Source organism: Heloderma suspectum, chromosome 5, assembly GCF_057233095.1.
Source record: "Heloderma suspectum isolate Gila_16-S chromosome 5, 16-S_ref, whole genome shotgun sequence".
Lineage (NCBI taxonomy): Eukaryota > Metazoa > Chordata > Lepidosauria > Squamata > Helodermatidae > Heloderma > Heloderma suspectum.
In genome coordinates this window covers 152,261,071-152,284,830 of record NC_139462.1, presented here as the reverse complement: position 1 = coordinate 152,284,830, position 23,760 = coordinate 152,261,071, and the positions used below count along the sequence as shown (strand labels likewise).

Here is a 23,760-nt window from a genome sequence, read left to right as displayed (position 1 = left end):
TTTAATGCTGTGTTTTTAATATTGCATTTTAATGTTGGGACGGAGCCAGTGTAGTGTAGTGGTGAGAGTGACGGACTGGGAGCCGGGAGATCCGGGTTCTAGTCCCCACTTGGCCATGGAAGCTTACTGGGTGACTTTGGGCCAGTCACAGACTCTCAGCCCAACCTACCTCACAGGGTTGTTGTTGTGAGGATACAATGGTGAGGAGGAGGATAATGTAAGCCGCCTTGAGTTCCTTGCAAGAGGGAGAAAGGCGGGGTATAAATGCAATCAATCAATCAATCAATCAATCAATCAATAAATAATGTTGTGAACCACTGAGAGACTTTATTATATGCAGTGGTATATAAATAACACAAAATAAAAATAAATAAAATGAATAAAGTTCTGATTTGAAGATTTCAGCAGTTTGCATAGCTGCTATGGAGTTGTTTAAAATGAAGGTCTGAATTGTTCGTTTGTTGAAATAATTTTTTCTTCTACTCTGATTTGTTTGTTAAGAGAAACCCTTTAAAATTTTAATAGATACAAACTTTGAAAAATATGCATCATCTGTATCAGCTGATTACTAATGATGACCTAACCTTAACAAAACTACATAAAATTCAAAGCAGTGGAAACTCCTAACGTTCTGCGTACAGGAAAACATATGGAAATCCTTTTATATAATATTGATGGCATTAAGAAGAAAAAGTAAAAAGTGATAAAACATGTACTAATAGAAGAAAACCCATCAAAACCCATATATGAAAACAATGATAAATAAGGCAAAAGTCTTGTGTTTCTTCTAATTGCTGAATATGGTATGCATTCAAATTGTGATCTTGCCAGGGTAGGGAACTTTTCTAAATTAAAAAAATGGTTAAAAATCTCCAGTCACTCTGAACATGTTCCAACTTGAATTGATCCCTATTTACAGAGTTGTAGGTAAAATACAGATGATGCTGCATCTGGTATTATCGTTTGGTTATCAGACTTTCCTGCAAAGCTTTGATCTCTAGCCAACACATTTGGAAAAAGATTAAAGCCAAAGTGGTAGGGTCTAAAATGCCTGAGTAAGAAAAATAGTGGCACATTCAGAGAATAAATTCAGAAAAGACAATTACTAACAGTTTCCAAGTCTGCTTTCCCCCTCTTGGTTCTTTTTATTTGTTGTAGGGTTGTTGTTGTAGTATTTTATTGCATGAGCAAATTAAGCTATAACATTTTACTCAGTGAGGAGCCTAACTGGTTTTAAATGTTCACACAGCCTCAGCTCTTTTTAAGGATTATTGATCTTGCTTAATTATTGCGATGGTCACATACCCAATGCAGATGCCTTTGTTTGGCACCTGGCCATTTTGGAATAATGCACAGGAATACAACCTGAATGGTCTTGTATCCTGGAAGCAATTTTGAACAGCCCAGTCCAAATTATAATGGCTTCCGTGTTGAATTGGATTCTGCTGCCATGTGTGCTGCTAGTTAGCAAAGCGTGGGGCTAAAACTGATAAGAAATTTGCTTCTGAATATGACTTTCTGGGTGATGAGTTGTGGGTTAACTGACAATGCTAAGGACAGACCAGCTTTCCTGCAAAATATTTGGCTTAATCTCATGGTTCATACTCCTAATGAAGCCTTAAGTATGTGTAACTAGTGTAATCTTATTCATATCTACTTAGAAGTAAGCCACATTGAATTCAGAGGGACTTTCTCCCAGGTAAGTATGCATAGCAAGGGTCCCAAATCATTTTGGGTCAGTGGGCACATTTGGAATTTTGAGAGAGTACCATGGGTGCTCTCACAAAATGGCTGCTATGGGGGTACCTTGCCCACTCACAAAATGACTGCCTTGGGAGAGCTTCCACCCTGAAAGGTGGCCAGGAAATGTTTTAAATATTAATTAATTCATAAAATGGCTGCCGTGGTGGGCATGGCTGGTCACAGAGCACTAATTTCCCAGAAGTCAAACTGGTGAGACAAAAAGAAAAGCACCCCAAAGCCTAAGTACAAGGCAGAGGTAGGGGCTGAGTTCCAGAACATAAAACCACTCTTTTGAACCCAAATAAAAATGGCACTGGAGGACAGCACTTTGGTTTGCAGCAAGCCAGCCACCCAGTTCCTTCCTTCCTTCCTTCCTTCCTCAATCAATCAATCAATCAATCAATAGAAATAAAAAAAAACCCAGGACACATAGGGAGCTTGGCAAGTGCCAAAAGAGGTGTCTGTGGGCACATTGGCCACCACAGGCACCATGCTGGATACCTCAGATGTACACGATTGAAGCAACACTTGCATTAATTCCTTGTAACTTTGCCTCCTTCTTCCCTCTGTTATCTCTTCTCTGTGAGCATTTGGACTGTAAGCTCCTTCGGGGCAGGGATCTGTCTCATGTGTAGTTGTTCATGTGACTATGTGTTGTGCTCACTGGTGCAATATAAGCAAGTTGTTATTAATTTGTTTTATGATTATTTCCCTTCCTTGCAAACATCCAGCTTGAGAAGGAGCTCTGTCTGATTTGAAAGCTGGCTTCCAGCATTTTATTTGCTGTGTATACATGATTTATTGGGGCTTCTGCTTTTTCATCTAGATCAGCAGATCCTCAAGAGTGTAAATGGTTATTATTAGAGAGTGAGAACAATGTGGCTGGGAAGGGAAACTCCTCACCCGCCCCGCCCCTGTGTGTGTGTGTGTGTGTGTTTTGCACAGCCATCATGCTGGAGAGAGGAGGTTTGCTTCTTGAGTGTGCTTTGGGCTGTTGTCAGCACTTGCCGTCTTTGGGCAGGGCCCACTGCTGATACCCGCCCTGCGTGCCTGTTAATTTTTTCCTTCTGGTCCAATACTCCTAGCAGTGCCAGGAGGCTGGATCTAGCAACCTCTTTAATTTTTCACAGTGCCCCTGTACTAGCATCACTCTGCATGCTGCCACTGCAGCCAGGTAAACCTACCAGGACTCACTGTTAAAGATAACTTAGTCTCACCTCTTGCCCAAGACAGGGGCTGAAGATTACCTAGTTCAGCTCCCTGCAGTGAGGCAGGATACTCTGCTTATATTACCAATTCATTGATTAGCTCATATAGACCCAAAAAACAATGTGTTGCGTACAGAGTGCACTATGCTTGGTATGTCCATAGGACAAGGAATAAACTAAGAGTCGTTCTAGGCATGACACGACTCTATCCTGCCCTAAATAGATTGTTTGCATCTCCCCAGCTTGGAATATGAACAAGCTGTTCATGCAGTAAGACCCAGCACATCTCCTGGGTGTGGGAATTGCAAAACTCTGGGTTTGAATATCATGGAGATGTAGAGGGACAGGATAGCTGAGGCACTTGCCCCTCCTGGTCCCTCCTCATTTGTGTCAATGACTAAAGCCCCTGTCAGTAAACCAGAAAGCAGATCGCTACTTTTAATAATCTCATGGCTGCATCTAATGGATTGTTCAAGACCATATTACAGATAACAGGTGCTCACTTAAGTTTCTTTATGGCAATCTTAAAATTTTAGAATGCTTCAACTGGAAATGAGAACCTGCTAGCATGTTTCCAAAGAAGATTAAAAGCCAAGGGTGTCGTTAGTGGAGGTCTGTTTTGTAACTTCAAAGGAAAAATGTTGGTGGGGCACAGTATATGGTATTGAAATGTCAGTTCTTCTTTCATTTTTTGTTCTGTTTTATCTTCTAGGGAGGTGAGCCAGTTAGGCCAGGAGTAGCTATGACTGACCTTGCCACTGGACTATATGCATATGGAGCAATTATGGCTGCACTTCTTCAGCGACATAAAACAGGAAAGGGAATGCAGATGGACTGCAATTTGATATCATCTCAAGTAAGGACTTTGCCAATAGCTCTTCATTGTATGTATAATGGTTAATCAAGAAAAATGAAAACTGCAGCCTCTCCTATTAAATTACATGGCAGGATATTTACGAGATGTGTCATTTATTGCATTAGCATTACACACTTTTAAGAGCATGGTTAGCAAACTGATAAGATATGGAAGTCTGGGCTTAATGGCTACCAGTCTGTTCTTCAAAATAACTGGTCAACAGTAGCCCTATTCAGACATCCCCAATCACAGGGAGGCTTCTAAACATGTTAGAACGTAGTTAGAATCTCCCTTCAGACCTTTGCGCTGAATGTATAAAGGTTGAGGGGGAGCTACTGCATGGAAATTAAGAGAGGGCACCCCCCCACACACACAGATCTTTTACCCTCAAATGTTCAAGCTGAATGCCTGAATGGGTCTAGGGTAATCCTTCTCATGACTTCTCAGAAGTAAGCGGGTATAAGATTGCAGCCTAAATTTCTGTAACTGTAAATAAGTGTGCAACCCTGCTTTATTTACTAGTAGATTATGAGACATGGGTTCAGTCCGTCATGGAATGGGTGAAGGGGAAGAATTCAACCTTGTTCAAGCACTCACTTGAATGTGTGAGGGCTGAAACTTATTTTATCCCCCAAATCCATGCTTATCCAAATAAATAATATAGCTTTTGTAAAGAAGGAGAAAGCATTAGTATATTTCTATTCCATGTTTTTATGATAAAGTGTAGGCTATATCGAAGTCTCAGAAATTTATAGGACTCTACCCCTTAATTGTGTACTTAAGACCCATTAATTTCCATGGAATTTCAGGCACCCACTTCATCACCCTAGTAAGGCCCTGTTTCAGAGTCACAAATGGCTGCTATGGGGGAAGGCTTGCCTATTCATAAAATGGCTGCCATGGTGGGTGTGGCCAGTCACAAAACACCCATTTCCCAGAAGACAAACAGGTGAGGCTAAAAGTAAACTGACTTGCTCCAAACATTTGCCCCAAACTCTTCCGAATCCACATTTCTCTGCTCCAACAGCCATTTCACAGAAGAAAAACTGATGAGGCTCAGAGACAAGTAGCTTGGCTGAGAAGCTGAGTACAAGCAGGTGGAGTCAGCCCCGAATGCTAAGTCACATATGTGCCCCCACAAAGCACAACAAAATACCTATTTCACAAAAGGCAAATTAGTGTAGCTCAGAGAAATACACATAAAACACTCACTCATACCACACACCAGTACAAAAAGCAAACAAACTTCAGGCCACACACATATGCTGCTCACAACCACCCCACTCTCCACCACTAAAACACACACACTAGGTGAAAACACACAGGAAACCAAAGCAAAGAAGCAAACCAGCTACCACACCACACCACATAAAAAAGAATACAGGTAACATGCAAACATAGCACAGACAAAACACAGTTCCTTGCCAGCCACACACCTAACTCTGTCTGTCTGTCTTTCTGTCAAAGCACTGAGCTGTAGCCATATGACTTTTTTTTCCCCTAAGTGTGTTCTGGGGCCCATATGGGTCCCAGTGTTATTCTTGGAATTAAATGGCACAGGAGGTTAGTGCTTTGGTTTGTAGCGTGTCAGCTTTCCAGTTAAATTGTTTTAATAAAATAAAAAAATCATGAGGAGCAGGGAGCCATGAGAAGTGTCTGCAGGCACAGTGGTGCCCAGAGGCTCCACATTGGGGCCCCCATGAATATAGGAATGAAATATTTGCTAATTTTAACTGCACTTCCAAGAGCTGAAGGGATTGATAAAAAAAATCTACTGTCAGTTTTTAACAATGTGCTTGAAAACTATTACTCTTTAAGATCTCCTGAATTCTGTGGATTTAATAAATCAGATGACAGCTGAATAGTAGCTGATAATTAACTAGAGGCGGTGCTTTACTTTCAAGAAAATGAAATCAAGAACTTTCTTGAAGAAAGTTGATCCTAAATTAATGGATGTTGAAATCCACTGGGCACCAACATTCCATATTCTGTTGCCTGTGAACTTATAACCCTTGACATAAAAGTTCCTTTGAAACCTTTTTCCCACTCACATGATTTATGATTTTCAACTCCAGTCCTTTTAGCGTCAGCATCTAAATAGTATTCTTTAGATGACAGTAAATAAGAAGGAAGTGGTTTCTGGACTTGTTTCCAATTATGAAACTGATCTGTGTCTTCTGTTGTGGCCTGAAAATATCTCTTGGAAGTTTTTAATATCATTCCTGCATTTAATTGCAACCGGTTGAGGAACAAACAAACAACAAAAAAGAGACCTAAGCCATTCCAAATTCAGCAGTCTGCCTCAGCCTGACATCAAGCAGGAAACCTTACACTTCCATAAAATGCAACAGTTCTTATTACTCACTTTTTCAGCTTCTACAGACAGAAGATTCTTGCTTTGATTCAGAGAACTATGTGAATAACCTTTGGGTGCCCATTCTCTCTTACCCCCACTCCCATGTTGCAGGGCAAGCTGCTTTTGAAACTGAGGGGAGTTTCAAAAGAAGTTTGCAATGCAATCTGGGGGGCAGCTGTTAGAGAAGGGAAAAATCAAGAGTCTTCATGGGTACACACCTGCTCTTTGCCTGCCTAAAGAATCTCTTTGGGTCTGCGGTCAGCATTGTTTGTATTACATGATTGCTGGTAAGCCTGTTCTCTGCTTCTAATTATTGAATTTCAGGTTTATATCATTAAAAATATACTGTATATTCTTTTAATTATACAACAACCCGCTGAAACACTTAGTGTTTACAGTACCCTTTATTGGCAAATATCAGAGCTGTCACCCGGTTAAAGATATTTTAACCAATTAGCAGTCTGCCCTTCCAGGGATTAACCAATTGTTTCAATGCAAATAAATGTATTACAGAATCCTCAATAATGGCATATATTTTGATGTAATTAGTATTAAAGTATTAGGCTTGGAGCCACCCTAAATTAGTTGCACTTCAGTTCCATTGAAATAAATGGGACTTAAATGCACCTAATTTGGGTTAGACCCAAGTGCAACTTAAGCTTGGATCCAGCCCTTAAAAAATTAACAAACCAACCCCCAATTACTTACAAATCTACCGTACAACTATAAATTGTACTTTACTCCCCCTCTTTCCCCTTTGATTTGCCCTGTTCTTTTCATTTTGAGGGATGGCTGGGGTGGAGGGTTGCCAGCTTTTCTTTTTTCCTTTCAACTGTATTTTTCTCTTTCTCATTTGAATACTCTGGTTTACAAAAGAAACCCAAGATGCACATGTTCAGTATCCATACAACACACATGCACACATTCCAGTCTTTGTGTGTGTGTGTGTGTATATATATATATATGACTATTTATGTATCCACATACATGACTCTTTGCAGCTGAGCTGTTCTTTCTCACAAACCATATAAATTTTCATTCCTTCTTTTTCTCTTCTGCCCTGTCATGTGTATACATCCTCTAGTTTCCAGGTCCACTATGTTACATGATGTGCTCTAGTTAGACCTGTGTACAAACTTGCACATGTTCTAACGAGACTCACACACCCGCTTATAAGGAATCTTTAGACAATGGAAATAGAACATCTATGGCTAAAAAGGCAATTCTCACCCAAAGAGATTCACACTCAAGACACTGTTGGAGAGGATAATGCCACAATGGCACATTTATTGTGGTTTACAAAGATTCAAATGCACAAGCTAGTTTTGGGGAATTAGCTGAGCAAATGGATTTAACACTTAAGACCAATTGGGGATGCTCCAGCCTTCACCAAGTTAGGAGCCTGAAGCCTACGTACACACACACAGGGGTGGGGTGGGGCAAGGGGGGAAGTTACAATTTCTACAAAGAACCTCTAAAAGCAATATATCTTTCCTTGTGCTGAAGCCCTTTCCTGCAGACAGGAATTAGTGCACGTTGCAATTCCTGGTCTCAGGTGAAGAGGAAGGAAAGCAGGGAGCCTTGACTGGGGAGGCAAAGCACCCACTGTTGGCACCTTGCTCTGGCAAGCAAGGAGCTTAGTGATTTCAGTGATTTCAGTGTGGAGCTTTTCCACTGGGAGGAGAAACTCCTGAGTTATTTCAGCAGCAGTGTGGCACCTTACCCCTGCAGGGGTGAGGCACCTAGTGGTTTCAGCAGCATGGCTGCCCCCCCCCCACCTCTGGGAAGAGGGGGACTTGGGACCGCCCCAACCTGAGGCTTCTTATACAGGTCAGAGAAAGGCAGTGACATCACAACTCTGATGAGCCAGACACTGCTCATAGGCACTGGTAATGGTGCTACTTGCTATGGAAGAAAGACTGAGTTGGCCTTCCGTCCATTATAACAAAAGAGGGTGCTTGATGATGATGGCTGTACTTGCCAAAAGCAAAAGTCCTACTTACTATCTCTTATTCACTTAACAAAAGATGACCTTGCATCTTAATGACTGTCTTAAAGACAGGTGTCAAGGCTGGAATTCAACAATAGGAGCATACTGCAGGTGGTTGACTAGGTAACTTACTAGATATCACTCTTGCTATCCAGCACATTCATGTTTTGCTGAATTTTTACCCTCACCTTTGCCTTTGGGGAATGCATTTTAAGTTTGTTGCTTATTCGGTCAGTTGCTTCCGACTCTTCGACTCTTTGTGACTTCATGGACCAGCCCACGCTAGAGCTTCCTGTCGGCCATCGCCACCTCCAGCTCCCCCAAAGTCGAGTCTGTCACCTCCAGAATATCATCCATCCATCTTGCCCTCTTCCTTTTGCCTTCCACTTTCCCTAGCATCAGCATCTTCTCCAGGGTATCCTGTCTTCTCATGATGTGGCCAAAGTACTTCAGTTTTGCCTTTAATATCATTCCCTCAAGTGAGCAGTCTGGCTTTATTTCCTGGAGTATGGACTGGTTTGATCTTCTTGCAGTCCAAGGCACTCTCAGAATTTTCCTCCAGCACCACAGTTCAAAAGCATCTATCTTCCTTCGCTCAGCCTTCCTTATGGTCCACCTCTCGCAGCCATAGGTTACTATGGGGAACTATGTATTTTAAGTTACTTAAAATACTTAATACTTAATGCATTTTAAGTAGTCCATTAGAAACTGAATTGTTTGATCTAGTCTTGCATGTTGCTCTCAACCCCATTCCTGTGCCTTTCTCCCACCTTTGCTGAGGCTGTCTCAAAATGGAGTCAGTACTGTTCACTCAAAAGAGAGCTACTTTGTAACAACTAGTTCTCCCTCTCCTATCATCTCATAGTTTTGTTTTCCGTGTTTGGGGTGTAGCATTAGTGTATTGCCTCTCACCTTGGCTGAAAATATTTGGGGTGACCAGATGCAAAAGTCATCCCAAAGGAGGAGAGGTCTCAAATTCCTTTTAAAAGTAGTCTAGAAGAGCTTTGGGGGGGGGGGGCAAGTACTCCTTGTCATGCAGGGGTGAGGGGAAAAAAAAAGAGACTTGCTGAAGTATCCTCTTCTAAGCAGCTGTTAAATGAATGGTGGTTTTCATCAGCAATTAACTTTTGTAGATCTCATCGGAACAAAGACAGGCCATGATGTTGACTTTGATGGCAATTTCATGGCAAAGGGGTAAAGATGGGACAAACATTGCTGAAGACAAATGGAGTGGTTACTCTGCAATCATTCCTCATTTTAAAAATAATGACGGGTAAAGTGCTCTGGTATCCAGCTTGTTCTCACTATTATTCTTGTTCCACTAAAAGGGGAAAAAGATGGAGAAGTAATGGTTTTCTCCAGTTCTTCTAGTGAGTCCCAGTCTTAAAGAGATTTGAACATAGACCAAGCTAACATTTGTCCACCAGAAATCACTGGCTCCTAACAATCATAATATAAATGGACAATTTTCATTTGTGCTGGCATGATGCCATTTTTATCTGTTTAAGCAGTTACATTTTTTGTTCAATCAAGAAAGAAGCAATAAAGTTACTGGTTTAGAATGTAAGTGATATAGGGCTGTCAACTGAAAGAGGTCTAAGAAATGTCAAGATATATTTTTACTCAAAAATATCCTTTCAGCTGCAGAATATTTTGGCAAATAATATGTCTGAAAATGCAGAATCAAATTGAGGTGAAAATAATTTTTGACTTGTGTTGATGATAATTTGGAGTTTTGGAGAGACAGATGTAAATGGGGAAAAAACACTTGGCATGTATTTTGACTTTGCATGCGTAGAAGGTTAATATTCAGTGATTTCCCAAATCAAATAGAATTTCAAATGCCACTTTCTTTGAGCTGTGCTGTCTTCTGACATCAGAATGGTTGAGCATGCGTTTGTACTGAAGACGACACAAAGTGTTCAAAGGAATGTGAAATAGGTGGGTGAACAGTGGGTGTTCATCAGCACTGCTAAGATGTAAAGCTGGATCTCTCACTTTAAAAACGTGTTCTATTTCAAACACTCTAGTCACCTCCAGAGATTTGTTTTGTTTGTTACCCCACAGCTCAGTAGGATAAAAGTCCTTAATAATAGGCAACTTTCAAGTGTCTTTTTAGCCTTAAAACCACTTCATTGTTCATTTAACTAACACAATGTAGGACTGCCTCTGTGCCTTGTGCTTTCTTGATCTCTCTCCATTTGTCTCTGTCATGTGAAGCAAGAGTTCGTAGCACTGTAGACTGTGGTGTAGACAGTTGAAAGCAAACATGCCTTTAGAAGTGCTTTTGAAATATTTCCTTTTTAAAGGGCATTCCGTTAAAGCAAAGGCTCATTGTTTGGAGATGCATCGTTTTCTCAGCTATTAGAAGACATTTCCAGATTAATGGAGATAAGCAAAATTCCTGCACTGATGAAGAAATGTTGTAGAAATGTTGATCACATGTTGATTCTTAAATTCAGAGCTAAGATGGAATATGTTAATGTACATTGTTAACTTGCATTACTTTTTATTTATACTCTCTCTTTGGAAAGTCCTCCCTGGTGTCTACTTACATTTGTACCACTTCTTTAAGACAGCAGCCATAAGCATTTTCCTGTTAGCCAGCAGTATATATCCAACCCACTTGCATAGATCAGGGCTGGGCAACTTGAGGCCCTCCAGATGTTTTTGGACTGCAACTCCCATCAGTCCTAGCCAGCATAGCTAGTGGTGTGGGATGTTGGGAGTTGCTGTTCGACAATATCTGGAGTGCCCCGGGTTGTCCTCCCTGGTAAAGATCCTTAGCCATGTGGAAACAGTTTTGTCAGCAACCATGCAGGAATCAGCCTTGTACCAGCAAGAAATATATGCTTGAATAAGCACCTAAGATCAATAGTTTAATGACAGCACCACATTAATAGGGCCAATGTCTTCTACCGCTCTTGGATGTAACCTGAGGATATGGTTCCAGACCTTCTCATGCAATTCATGCAACACCCTAGAACCCTGACCTGCAACTAGTTTTAGGTGAGAGCCACCTAAGACAAGAGAAGATGTAGAGCCATATTCCCCAACCTGGTGCCCTCCAAATGTGTGATGAGAGTTGTAGTCCAACAAATTTGGACAGAACCAGGTTGGGGAAGACTGATGTAGTGCAAGCCCTCCCCAGCCCATAGCCTACCATGAAGATAACGAGCAAGTTAACTGACATAGCTGTCATTCCCCTACATATTAATCATTCGCTTCTGTGGGGCAGCTGGGGGGCAGTTCATTTGCCTGATGGGGCTGGATTGGGTCCCCATCCTGCAATTTGCTGATTCCTGTTCTAGAATATCTCTCACAAATTTGCCAAGGTAAAAAAAACCGTATAGCCAGAATATGATGCTGTTTTGTGGTGGTGGTGGTGGTGGTCTTGCACTTTGCAACACCCTGAATCAGTTGAGGATTCTTGTTAATGCACTAATATATACTGAAGTTTGAGTGTCCTTACTCTTAAACATGTGGAAAAACCTATAATACAAAGCAATTTTGTAAGAAGACTTGCCACGTACACATATATTTGCACTGTTAATTATGGTTGACAGGCTGGGAGGAAATGAATACTTGGGGTTAACCTAAGTTTAGGAAGAACATATGAAGATGCAGTATGCACCCTTCTTTATAAGGGATTAATAAAAAGAAAAGCATTTGATTAAAATTTCCCCCTACCTTCTCACTTAACGTTTATTACAAATGCCTGTTTGGAGGTTACACATACATTATTTCGATGGAGTCAATCAGGTTACATTAATGATACTTTTTTTTAAAAAAGCCTCTTGAAACACAATTCCCTCTCTGCTGTCTGGTCTTCCCCTCTGGCACTGAATATCTTGTTTCCCTGGCTGTCTGTTTTTTTGTTTGTTTGTTTCAGCGAAGTGCAGTTTTAGCATCACACAGTGGAATTTAGTTTTGCCCTGATACTGCTAGGTATGTAGAACTGAGCATGGGCTGTGGTTGTCCTTTGTGATTTGAATGCAGAGTAATTCAGATGTGTGTGTTCTCTTCAGTCATTTGAAAAAGTGTTAGGTAGATGTAGACAGACATGACGATATACATTTACAGCAGGTAGATCTATCTGTGCAAGTGAATGAATGATGAGATTGTATCTTTTGGAACATCTGCTTTAATGTCTAAAGACCACCCTTGTGGGCTTGTTTCTTAAAATGGAAAAATGCCTTGTAGGCTTTAAAGAAAACACTGTAACCTACAGACTAAATAGTGTTTGGTAGTGAGATGTATTGTTTTGTCTTCCCTCCAGAAGGATTGCAAAGCATTTGGAAGCACTGATGAGTTCAAGCGCTATTCATCTGCTATTTTCACAATGGCAAGAAGCAGCTGCTATAGCACTGGATTTTGTAATCTAGTCACAAGGAAAACATTTACTGAAGAATAGAAAATGTTACTTTCACAAATGAAATTCTCATAGGAAATACAAATAATAGGCCTAGGCATGGAGAAATGATCACAAACCTCTGACCTCAGGGAATCTTTTCTACATCAGTCTATCTTTTAGGGCAGTCTTCCCCATCCTGATGCCCTCCAGATGTTTTAGACTATAACTCTCAACATTCCTGACCATTGGCTGTACTGGCTGGGGCTGATGGAAGTTGAAGTCTCAAACATCTGGAGGGTACCAATTTGGGGAAGGCTGTTCTAGGGAATTCCTGCATATCTGCTGAAGAAACACAGTGCATTGAGAGAGATTCTGGTGTATTGCAGAGATAATTTTTGGTAATGATGGATAAGCTGTTTTTTCAGAGCTTATCTGTTATCATCAGTCTTGCTTTTACAGAAACTCTGATAACCTTCCATGGAGAAAACATGGTTTTAAAACCACTGATTTAGAATAATATGAACATATGTTTCATTATGCTTACATGAGAGCAATGGCTTGGTTCGCACTTAATAGGCAAGCCAAGTTTTGGCTATTGTAACCATGGCTCAGGCTTGCATGCTGAAATTGTTTTCCTCATTGCCTGGTTCAGACAAATCATAGAACCAAACTAGGCAAACCGTAGTTTGTTTCAATGCTGGAAATGGAAACAACGGTTTAATAGAGCTTCAGCTAAGCATGACCTGATCCTAAATATAGTCTAGGTCATTCACCTTTTTAGGTAGCAGGCAACAGAGAATAGAACAGATTTATGTTATAGAGGTGGCCGTCCAGCCTCATCTTGAATGCCTCCAGTGTGGGAGAGCCCACTACCTCCCTAGGTCATTGGCTCCATTGTCTTATTGCTCTAACAGTCAGGAAGTTTTTCCTGATGTTCAGCCGGAATCTGTCTTCCTGTAACTTGAGCCCATTATTCCGTAATAACTTGCCGGATACAAATCCAATCCAATGAATGAACAATAGTATGGCTAGTTCTGCTGCTGGGGCAGATTAATACAGAAATATTGGGGAAGTCTTTTTTCCTTGGGTCTTCATTTTTCTGTCAAAGATTCTAGACTTGGCTTTTGCTGTGGTCACTGAACTAGCTAGAAATGGTCAACATGACCCATACAAATATGGCAGCAGGAGATAAGGGTAGTATAACAGTAGTATTCTGTAATTTAAAGGTAATTCTGTAATTTTTGTGTGTTTTATCTATATTTTCAGTGTATTATAATTTTTAACCAAGTTTTTATCTGTTTTTAAAGTTCCTATGATGATTAGCTGCCTTAAGTGTCATTTTCTTGGTGGAAAGGCCAGGTACAAATCCAATCCAATGAATGAACAATAGTATGGCTAGTTCTGCTGCTGGGGCAGATTAAAACAGAAATATTGGGGAAGTCTTTTTTCCTTGGGTCTTCATTTTTCTGTGTGGATTATATCCTCAAATCCAAATTTCAGCCACCTCTTTAGAAATTGTCCCTTCAAGATTTGTATTTCAACATTTGGTAATTACATTTTAAGTTATAAATGAGTTTTTGGCTCTTTGTTTCACTGACAGGCACATAAACCAAAATATTCAATTTTTGGATCTAAGACATGAGTTTCAAACCAAAATGTGCAGCTTTTGAAATTCAAATATAGTCTTAAACACCAACCATGTTTGGTTTCTTTGTTTTGTTGTTCTTTTGAACATATTCAAAAGAAATTGTTCTTTCTTTTGAAAAATGATAACCAGTATAGTTTTCCATATTTGCGTCTTTGGCACGATAAACTGTTTTTTGCATGCCGGTGGTGATCTAGCATTTAGCAAGGACTGATGCTTAATTGGATTAGATCACATTTACAACATTTTGCCAAAATCAACCTACATACCCATCAAAGATAAAAATTCTGTCATTGCTGGCTTATAGGCAGACAAACACACAGAGGGCTAAAGGTACCAAGCTTTGTAAGAATGGGGCTGGCATTGCAGTGGACCCTGGGACAGATCCAGACCTGGTTCCAGGTTATGGGTTGGGGGGCTCAGTAACATGCTCTTAGTGGGGTTCCCAAACTCTTCCTCATCTGCTAGTCGCCCCAATACCCCCTCCCCCCAGGAAATGGGCAGAGATGGTGGATCACATCTGTGATCTCTTTGTCTGAGTAGCATGGTTAAGAGAATTGGGCTCCAGACCATTTGAAGGACTTGAGGAATGAGGGAAGGGGAGGGAGCAGGAAGGGAGGGAGACTAGAGGGAAAACAGACAGACACCCCAGGTAGGAAGTCAGACAGAGTTCATTTGTTGCTCAGGCAAAGACCTAGGGTTGACTCAGAAGCATTTTCAGTCAAGTTAGATCAAGAACAACAAAAAGACCCCTGGGGAATGGAGCTAGGCTGGGAGAACCTGGGAGAACAATATGGCTCCTGTTTCCTCTGCTCTATAGCCTCAAATGGCTTGGTATGGGTGCTTGAGTCCTAGCCAATCAAGACAAATACAAATATGACTTCTGATAGTGATTCTAGCGAAAAGCACATAGACCGTCTTTTATGAAAGATTTTGGAAGTGATTCTATTTAAAAAAAAAATGTGATGAATTGTCTAGTTTTTCATTCTAGGTCACCACCTAGAACTATTTCTCCCCCTGTCCCCCAACAGAATAATTAATGCCCTGATACAATGCTCTTTGATCTGAGGTAAAATTGTAATTTTGTTTTCAAGATGCTAAGTAGTAGAGCGGACTAAATAAATACAATCTCAGGTCTTGATATCTGTGCCTTTTCATATCTTTGCAGGTTGCCTGCCTTACCTATATAGCAAGCAATTTCCTAAACTGCAAAACAGAATCCAAACGATGGGGTACTGCACATGCAAGTATTGTTCCTTACCAGGTAAGCAAATGGGGAAGTATATGTGTTTTTCTCATTCTGTGTTTTTGGTAGCTTTGAAATTGAAAAATGCCTTACTTTCTGTGAGCTACAGCTTTCTGAAATCCTCCTTTGTCTGATTAGAACAATGTTTTGTTCACTTTCTACATATGGTATTTTACATATGTATTCATCCCACGCAGGTTAGTAACAAGAAATTGGATTTGAATGGATCACAGTTGTTAGCTACGGTGATATAACTTTGGTGGTGTATTATGGGCTTGATGGTTTTCTAGCTGAGTGGAGCAGCCTACCTCTTATTTTAGTGAACATGGTTTGTATTCCATAGTACTTTCAAAAAAGAAAGTTAGTTTTTATACACAGGCTGAATAAAGACCTTGGAATTCTTAGCAAAGGTTAAATTGCTTTTTGAGCTCTTATTGAATACTGACTGTGTATTTTAAGGTGCTTCTCTGTAACCACAAGGGATGGCAACTTAATGAAAATCAGGATTTTAAAGGAACAAAGATTTATGCAAAACTGCAAATTTCAAGGCATGGCCTTGTATATTTATATAAAATATATTTGTACATTTATAGAAATATTTATACAAAATAATAGTTGCAGCTCCATGCCTAAAGCAATCCTGCCTATTATTAATGTAATGCTTTTATTCCTGATAAAGCTTTACCAATAACCACTCCTATCTCCATCATATTCCATTTACTTAGATTGCTGTTGCTTTTTCTCTTTTATATCTCCCCCCTCCCTTTTCTTTGGGAAAAATGCATAATAAATAAATCAAAAATAAATCTGAATTGTCCCATCTGAACATACCAAGACGGCTCCACTTCTAAAGTTTCTGTTTTAATGGCTGCTACTCGCATCACTGCTCTGGTTGCCAGCTTTTAATGGTAAATAAACAAAAACAGGCCTTTTGACCTTGAAAGAATCATGGCCCTGCTCCTCTCAGAGCCAAATAATGGAGAAACTGCAGTATTTTTCCTGATGTGCCTCTATCAACTAAATCTGTTCCATCCCCAAAATCTAGCTAAGCTTTGTGGCTTGATCAGGCACTGCTTTCCTCAAGAGCACTGTTTTTCCTTCTTTTTTTAGGGCAGCCCTGTTTAGGACTTCTATGCATCTGCAGTCTAGGGGATTCCATTCCATTGGTACAAACCATTGCAGATGACACAGAATACATTTGATTAATAAGATGCATAAAGTTACCTCCAAAGCCAAGTTTATTTCATATAGCTTTGAGAAACGCCCACTCAACCCAGTCAAAGGCTTTAAAAACATCCAATGACAACAGGGCTGCAAGAATTTTACAGGTATAAATGACATGGTTAACATTTAATGCTCTATATATGGCATCAGCTATGTTTTTTGTGGGAATGGAGCCAGTTTGATCTGGAGAAATATATTGTCCTATATATAGGTTCAGCCTTTTGGCCATCTCGGTTGATAATAATTTTGTGTCTTGGTTTATAAGAGCTCTTGGGTGGTAAGAGCCCGGTATATAGGGGTCCTTGTCAGGATTTAGTAACACAATCATTTTCAGTCTATACCAATTCTTCTTCTGGTGGCTCTGTCCAATCCAGAGAGTCCAGGGCTGGACTCTTGAAAGTTGTCCTATTAGGCCTGTTATCACTTGAGTAGAGGCTTTAGAGATAGTGATGTTGGATCTTATTAAGGCAGGAATAACAGTTTTCCTTCCCATGTTCTCCTTGTTAGACATAAGCAATGGCCTTACTGTTGTGTCCTTGAAGTACCAATATGGGACCACTCCTTTCTGGGCTAGTTGGTCTTCTTCATTATTAATGTTGGAATCCTTCAGGAGGTAAAAGAATTCTCATAGATTGTCCATTATTAAAAACTCTCTTGGTCTCAAATCTATGTAACCCAAAGAAAAACCCAGTAGCACTTTCAGATGATGTCTGACCCAGAAGAGAGAACCCCAGTTGAGGAGTGCACCCCCATAGGGAAACAGGTGAACTACTACGTCACAAGGACACAAAATCAAACTTTTTGATTGAGCAGAAGTTCTTGCTTCTTTAGCCTTCAATAAATTGTCATAGAACACTTGGTTGCAAATACTAGCAGGTTTCAGATTACCGGGGAGCCAACTGATTGAATAGTCCAGCTTCTCAGCAATGTTATTTAGCCTATTATATATGGACTAATCCACAAACATTGCTCCATCACTAGATCTCTTTCGCCAGCAGACGTTTTTTGTTTGGTCATTAAAGGAGTAGGCACATTGCCAGCCTTATACTCCCCTGCCAAGAATCTCTGTTCATTTCTGAGCACAGAGGGTCAAAATGATTCCAAATTGGGATTCCAAAATTCCCGGGGCCAGGCTTAACAGGGGACATTGGTCCAATCTGCTTTGTTTAGTATTTGGAAGGGCCGCATTATCAACTTTTCCCCCACTCCTAAGTCTTTTAAGTTTCCTCATCCCTGTTGATATTAGGCACAGATATATGGCTGTTAAATGGAGCTGCTCTTTCAGAAGCGGTGTGCTATAACCAAGAGAGGCAGAGGCAGAGATGAAGGCCTGGAAATACTCCCTGGCTCCCAGCTCAGCAGCCAGTTTACAGCAATTAGATAAGTCCGTTAAAATCCACAAAAGATAAAATATAACAAATTCACTCCTCAGTGATGTGCAACAGTTAGCACCACAGAAGAATTTACAGTTTGAAGCAAAAAATGCCCACATAGGCTGTAGCTGTGTTCAGAACTTTGGTTCCAGACCTTGTTTATCAGTGGAAGGCACCAAGGTGAAGTAGGCTGAGCTCAACAGCTCTAGTGGGAGATGAGAAGAGCTGATTGGAAACCCACTGAAATATCACCCAGAGAGGAATCCTAATGAAGGCGAGAAGTTCAAACAGATTTCACAAGCATACGATGTACGCAGGATTGCTGAAAATTTTTCAGTCTATATCCAAAACGCAACTCCATTCTACTTGTAATAAGAAGTTTTCAGCATGGCCAGCATCAGGGCCAGCCCTACCATTAGGCAAAGTGAGGCAGCTGCTTCAGGTAGCAGATTTTAGGTGTTATGAAAAGGCATCAAATTGTTAATTATTTAATTTGCTATTGCCAGGGATAGGGAGAGGTGCTTGTGGGATTTTCTGCCTCACGTGCCAAAATAATGTGGCTGGCTTTGGGTGCCATACACCTTAATTTTGGTGGATGGGGCACCATTTGCTGTTGTTATGGACCAGTACCCTGAACTCTTATCCTTTGAGGATTCTGACCCCTCATTCTCAAAAGAGGAGGCTCCAGAGTTAACAGTTCAGGGAGAGGATTCAGTTACAGAAAGGCATCACAAGGCTTCCGCCTCCCTAGGACCTATGTAGTTCCCCAGGAAGACCACAGGGACCTGCCCTTCTGCATGCAGAGGAGGTTGCATTGCCACCTTCAGACTTCAAAGGCTCCAGCCATGAAAAGTCTAGCATGCCATAGCCACCTCCCCGTTGTTGCAGCCCGAGGCTACTAAAACAGACCAGGCTCCTTTTAGAGCAAAGGCCTCAGTCTGGGGAGGCAGAGCCAACCAGCTAAAGGAAGCAAAACCCTTACATAAGGCTCTGTATTGATCTGCTCCTTGTTGGAGCAACATACCGAGAAACTTGCTTGGCTTCCAGTCCCAGCACCACTTGGAGCTCTCCAAGGTGCTGTCCCATTCACATGTCTCTGGGAAACCTGCTGTGCCCAAAGCCTTGGAAAACACCCAACCCAGCCTTTAAGGCCTCATCATGACAGAGGCCAAACAGAACACTGTTCTGCCTCAGGCAGCAAAATGTCTTGGGCTAGCCCTGACCAGTGTGGTGAAAAAGCAATAAAAGAGAGTGCATTCACAACAGTTTTGGATTGTCCATGGATATTCTGAATATATTCTTACGAGGAGATAGAAGAAAGCAGAGAGAAGTATCAGAGCTGTTTATCAGTTGTCAGTAACTCTGTACAACTGGTCCTGCCAAAGTATGTGATTGTTGACAGATGTGAACTCCAGAATGCAAGACAGGGACAGAAGAATGATACCCCAGTTGTAGAGGAACATGCACCAGATAGGAAAGGGAATGGTTAATCTAGTATATGTGCATGGAATGTCAGGGCCATGGAAAGCATATCAGTTCCAAGGGTTGCAATGGAAGTCAGAGAGGAGAAAATTCCAACAATCCATAATGATACAGTAATGAACGATGGGCAGGTGCCTACTCCTCTTGCTGAGAGTGACCAAGAGCCAGGATTGGAGCCAGAAGACATAATCGTCATTCCTCCTCTCCCCGCAAAAATCTAATTCTGTTATGTGTGGCCTGTGCATGGTGTAGTCATTTGTAGCAGAATTATCTGCAGGTTTTATATCTCCTGTTTTGTTAGATGTTTGTTCAGACTAGAGATAGACAGATCAGTCTATTTCCAGTCCATGTCATTTTCGCGTGTGTTTTTGTTCCTAAACACATTTTTTGAGCCAAGAACTACATGATAAAATTCAGAGAAATATGGAATCTGAATGATGACTACATTCTGAGCTGCACATTAGTCTGAGAGGTGTGGATCAAGTCAGCTTGTATTAGAATCTGCAAAGATCAAATTCCTCAAGCATCCTTAGCAGTGTCCTAGGTAAAAATTCACTGCATTCTTTTAACAGATGGTTAGACTGAAGTTCAGTGATTTTGTGACCAGACAAAGAATGAAGTAGTCTGGTGTCTTTTGGAGTTGAACCCAAGAATGTTTGAGTTATAATCCCCAAAGATATCATACACTACCTTTTTGCTTCCTGAAATACGATATAAAGACTAAATATTATATTCTTCTAGGCAGCCATTTGTTTCTAAACATTTTGGGGTGGTTAAATATAGCTTAAAATACACTACTAATAAAATTATGAAAATCACATCTTGGCAGAGTTGTTTTTGATTCTTAGATATTGGGCTGTTGTTTTTGCTTGAGATAATTTAAAAATTGGCGTGAGTGTGTATTCAGACAAGCTTTAAATTACAATTATGAAAATATGTGGACTTTGCAGTGGTACTCTAAGAATGTCAGAATGTCATTAAATCATGAAGGATTAAGTAACCTTTGGGAATCTCTTTTTAGCAGATGTTAAGAGGGTTTTTAAAAAATCAGTATTTTCGACATCTGGGGCTCCATGCATGACGCAACCCTGAACAGTGTCATACAAGGAAAGTGACCAATACGATCATTATTTGTAATGTTTAGTGTTTAAAATGTGTTTGCAATCAGCAAGTATGTTTGTCCTAATTATACTTAATCTTGTTGGATGCATTCAGTTTTATATATGAAATCTACTCTTAAATCTACTTCCAGTGAACTGGAGAAAGCGTAGTGGAAAACTGTAGAAGAAATGGATGTTGCAAAATAGTACGTTGGGTTTCTATGCGTTGCTTTATTTGGTGGGACTCCTTATCACTCCAACCAAAGCTTGCAATGTAATCATATATGTATCTACTCAGAAGCATGCCCCAGGTGAGTGCATATAGGACTGCAGCTTTACTTCTCTGAGCTGTTCTCTATTTCTGCTCATGCTGACATTGTATTCCATCTCCCCCAGAAATGCACTTTCCTCCCCATGCCCCAATTTTCCCACCCCATGCCCTACTTTCCCCATACCTTTCTTTGGACCTTCTAATCTATGTGCAATGTGTTTGATATTGCGGGAAAATTACTCCCCCTAAATTATACTGCTGAAATGAAAAAAGCTTCAGGTAACTAGGGAAGGATTTACGCTGGAGCACCTTTCATTTGTAAGGCTCCCAAGTGCTCATATCTTTGCAAATGCAACTGCTGCTCTGTGGGTACATTAACGAATACAGTGTAGTATCCGTTGTATTTATAACGCAATCAGGTCCCCCACCCCATGCATAGTGTTGTAATTGCAGAAGTAAGGGGAATTTTAAAGGTCACGTGTGTTTTATCATTAGTGTTTATAGTGCAAACACATACCATAAGCCACAGTTTAGTGCTGCTGTTATAGGAAAATGGGAGGTCATGCTGCCATTTCAGATAGCCTTTTTTTAACTGCATGCACACCTTCACAGCTGTGCAGAAATGCTTAAAAATAATTTAGGTGATTATTTACTGTGTAGGTGCACAGTGAAAAATAGCCTTTAAAAAACACACAGAGATTTTCTACCCACAAATCACGTCAAGATCTGTGCAAGGAAAGAACAGGGAACGGGAGGAGGAGGATGAGGATGAGTGTGTGTGAGAGATTGTGGAGGAACAAGTTGCAAAACGTTTACAGCTGCAAACCCCCCCCCCCCAAGTCATTAAAGTAATTTGGGGAGAAACAGAATATTGATGGAGAAATAGTATCAGGACAATGGGTTAGGGATTGTGTTGTGTGCCACACAAGTGAGCCAAATGTCACAGTACTAGGATAAAACGCTAATGTAGATTGGCCCCTGGAGTGGGTTTTTGTGTGGAAGCTCTTTTCATTTCTGGTACTGAAAACAAGTTCCTAGGCTTAGAATTCATAGAATCATAGAATAGTAGGGTTGGAAGGGGCCTACAAGGCCATCGAGTCCAACCCCCTGCTCAATGGAGGAATCCAGGTCAGAGCATCCCTGACAGATGGCTGTCCAGCCTCATCCTGATTGCCTCCAGTGTGGGAGAGCCCACCACCTCCCTAGGTAATTGGTTCCATTGTCGTAGTGCTCTAACAGTCAGGAAGTTTTTCCTGATGTTCAGCCGGAATCTGGCTTCCTGTCACTTGAGCCCATTATTCCGTGTCCTGCACTCTGGGATGATCAAGAAGAGATCTTGGCCTTCCTCTCTGTGACAACCTTTCAAGTACTTGAAGAGCGCTATCATATCTCCCCTCAGTCTTCTCTTCTCAAGGCTAAACATGCCCAGTTCTTTCAGTCTCTCTTCATAGTGCTTTGTTTCCAGTCCCCTGATCATCTTTGTTGCCCTCCTCTGAACCCTCTCCAGTTTGTCTGCATCCTTCTTAAAGTGTGGTGCCCAGAACTGGACACAGTACTCCAGATGAGGCCTAACCAGTGCTGAGTAGAGGGGAACTAGTACTTCCCGGGATGCTTCTGTTAATGCAGCCCAAGATAGCATTTGCCGTTTTTGCAGCCACATCACATTGTTGGCTCATATTCAGCTTGTGATTGACAACAATTCCAAGATCCTTCTCGCTTGTAGTGTTGTTGAGCCACATATCCCCCATCTTGTAACTGTACATTTGGTTTCTTTTTCCTAGGTGCAGAACTTGGCATTTATCCCTATTAAATGTCATTCTGTTGTTTTCTGCCCAGCGCTCCAGTCTATCAAGATCCCTTTGAATTTTTTTTCTGTCTTTCAAGGTATTAGCTATCCCACCCAATTTTGTGTCATCTGCAAATTTGATCCGCATTCTCTGCAGCTCCTCCTCCAAGTCATTAATAAAAATGTTGAAGAGCACTGGGCCCAGGACTGAGCCCTGCGGTACCCCACTCGTTACCTCTCCCCAGTTTGAGAAGATCCCATTCATAAGCACTCTTCGAGTCTAAAAGATACACACTTAGGATTCTTTAATTCTAAGTGTGTATCTTTTGCATCAGACTCCATTTGGTGGATATCAGAGTTATAGTAAAATGAAGTACATCCTGCAAGCCTGAAGTCTGCCTGCCTGTGGCCTACAGTATCTCTCTCACCAGCAACACTGTAGTGAGAAAAACTCTGTGTTTTCCTTAATCACGGTTGGCTTCAACTGGAAGCTTTTAGCCATGAAAACTTTGTGCATCTCTTTGATTAGCTCTTCTAATATCAGTTGGAGAATAAAGAAAGCACACATACCACTGTAGCTTATTTCTGTCTCACACCTGTAATAGCAAACACACCTTTATTATTGAAACTTGGAAGAAGAGCTTAGGATGGTTGAAATGAAAGTGAGCTGTGAATCAGCTAGGGACCAGGTTTGCTGGATATGCAGCTGTTTGCAATCTATCTGACAATCACAGTCCTCCTGAGCCATTGTTCCACATTCACCCCAACTTCACTTTACATGTTAACACAGGGAAACATTAGCCTTGTTATATAAGAACCCAAATCACAAGCAAGGTTTGCCTTTTATTGCCATATGATGTCTCTCTCCTGTGGGAGAAAAACATGAGAGTTAAAATCCCATATTCCCTCATCATGCTAGCAGTGAGATGATTCTCTTTGCAGAGCAATTGGCAAGGTGTTTTCAATCCCATCCATAGATTCAAAGCACCATGACTGGGCCCAAGCGTCACGGAAATGTTACTTTTTTACACAGTAATGTTGGGGATGCCATCTTGACTTGCCATCTTAGCTTTTTAATTTTTTAATTTCCAGGCAAAAAACTGATTTGTATCGAGTTTAACCTGCT

The 23,760-nt window shown here is 40.9% G+C and overlaps 1 protein-coding gene across 5 annotated transcripts in view; it reads left to right on the top strand.

The window, feature by feature from the left end:
* SUGCT (succinyl-CoA:glutarate-CoA transferase) overlaps positions 1–23,760 on the top strand; it is a 424,036-nt gene that overhangs the window by 57,477 nt on the left and 342,799 nt on the right. For all 5 annotated transcript variants that reach the window (XM_084857815.1, XM_084857811.1, XM_084857813.1 and 2 more), the window contains 2 exons: positions 3,664–3,807; positions 15,321–15,416. In XM_084857815.1, the coding sequence (XP_084713941.1) occupies positions 3,664–3,807; positions 15,321–15,416 (240 nt within the window). The remainder of the gene's footprint in view (positions 1–3,663; positions 3,808–15,320; positions 15,417–23,760) is intronic.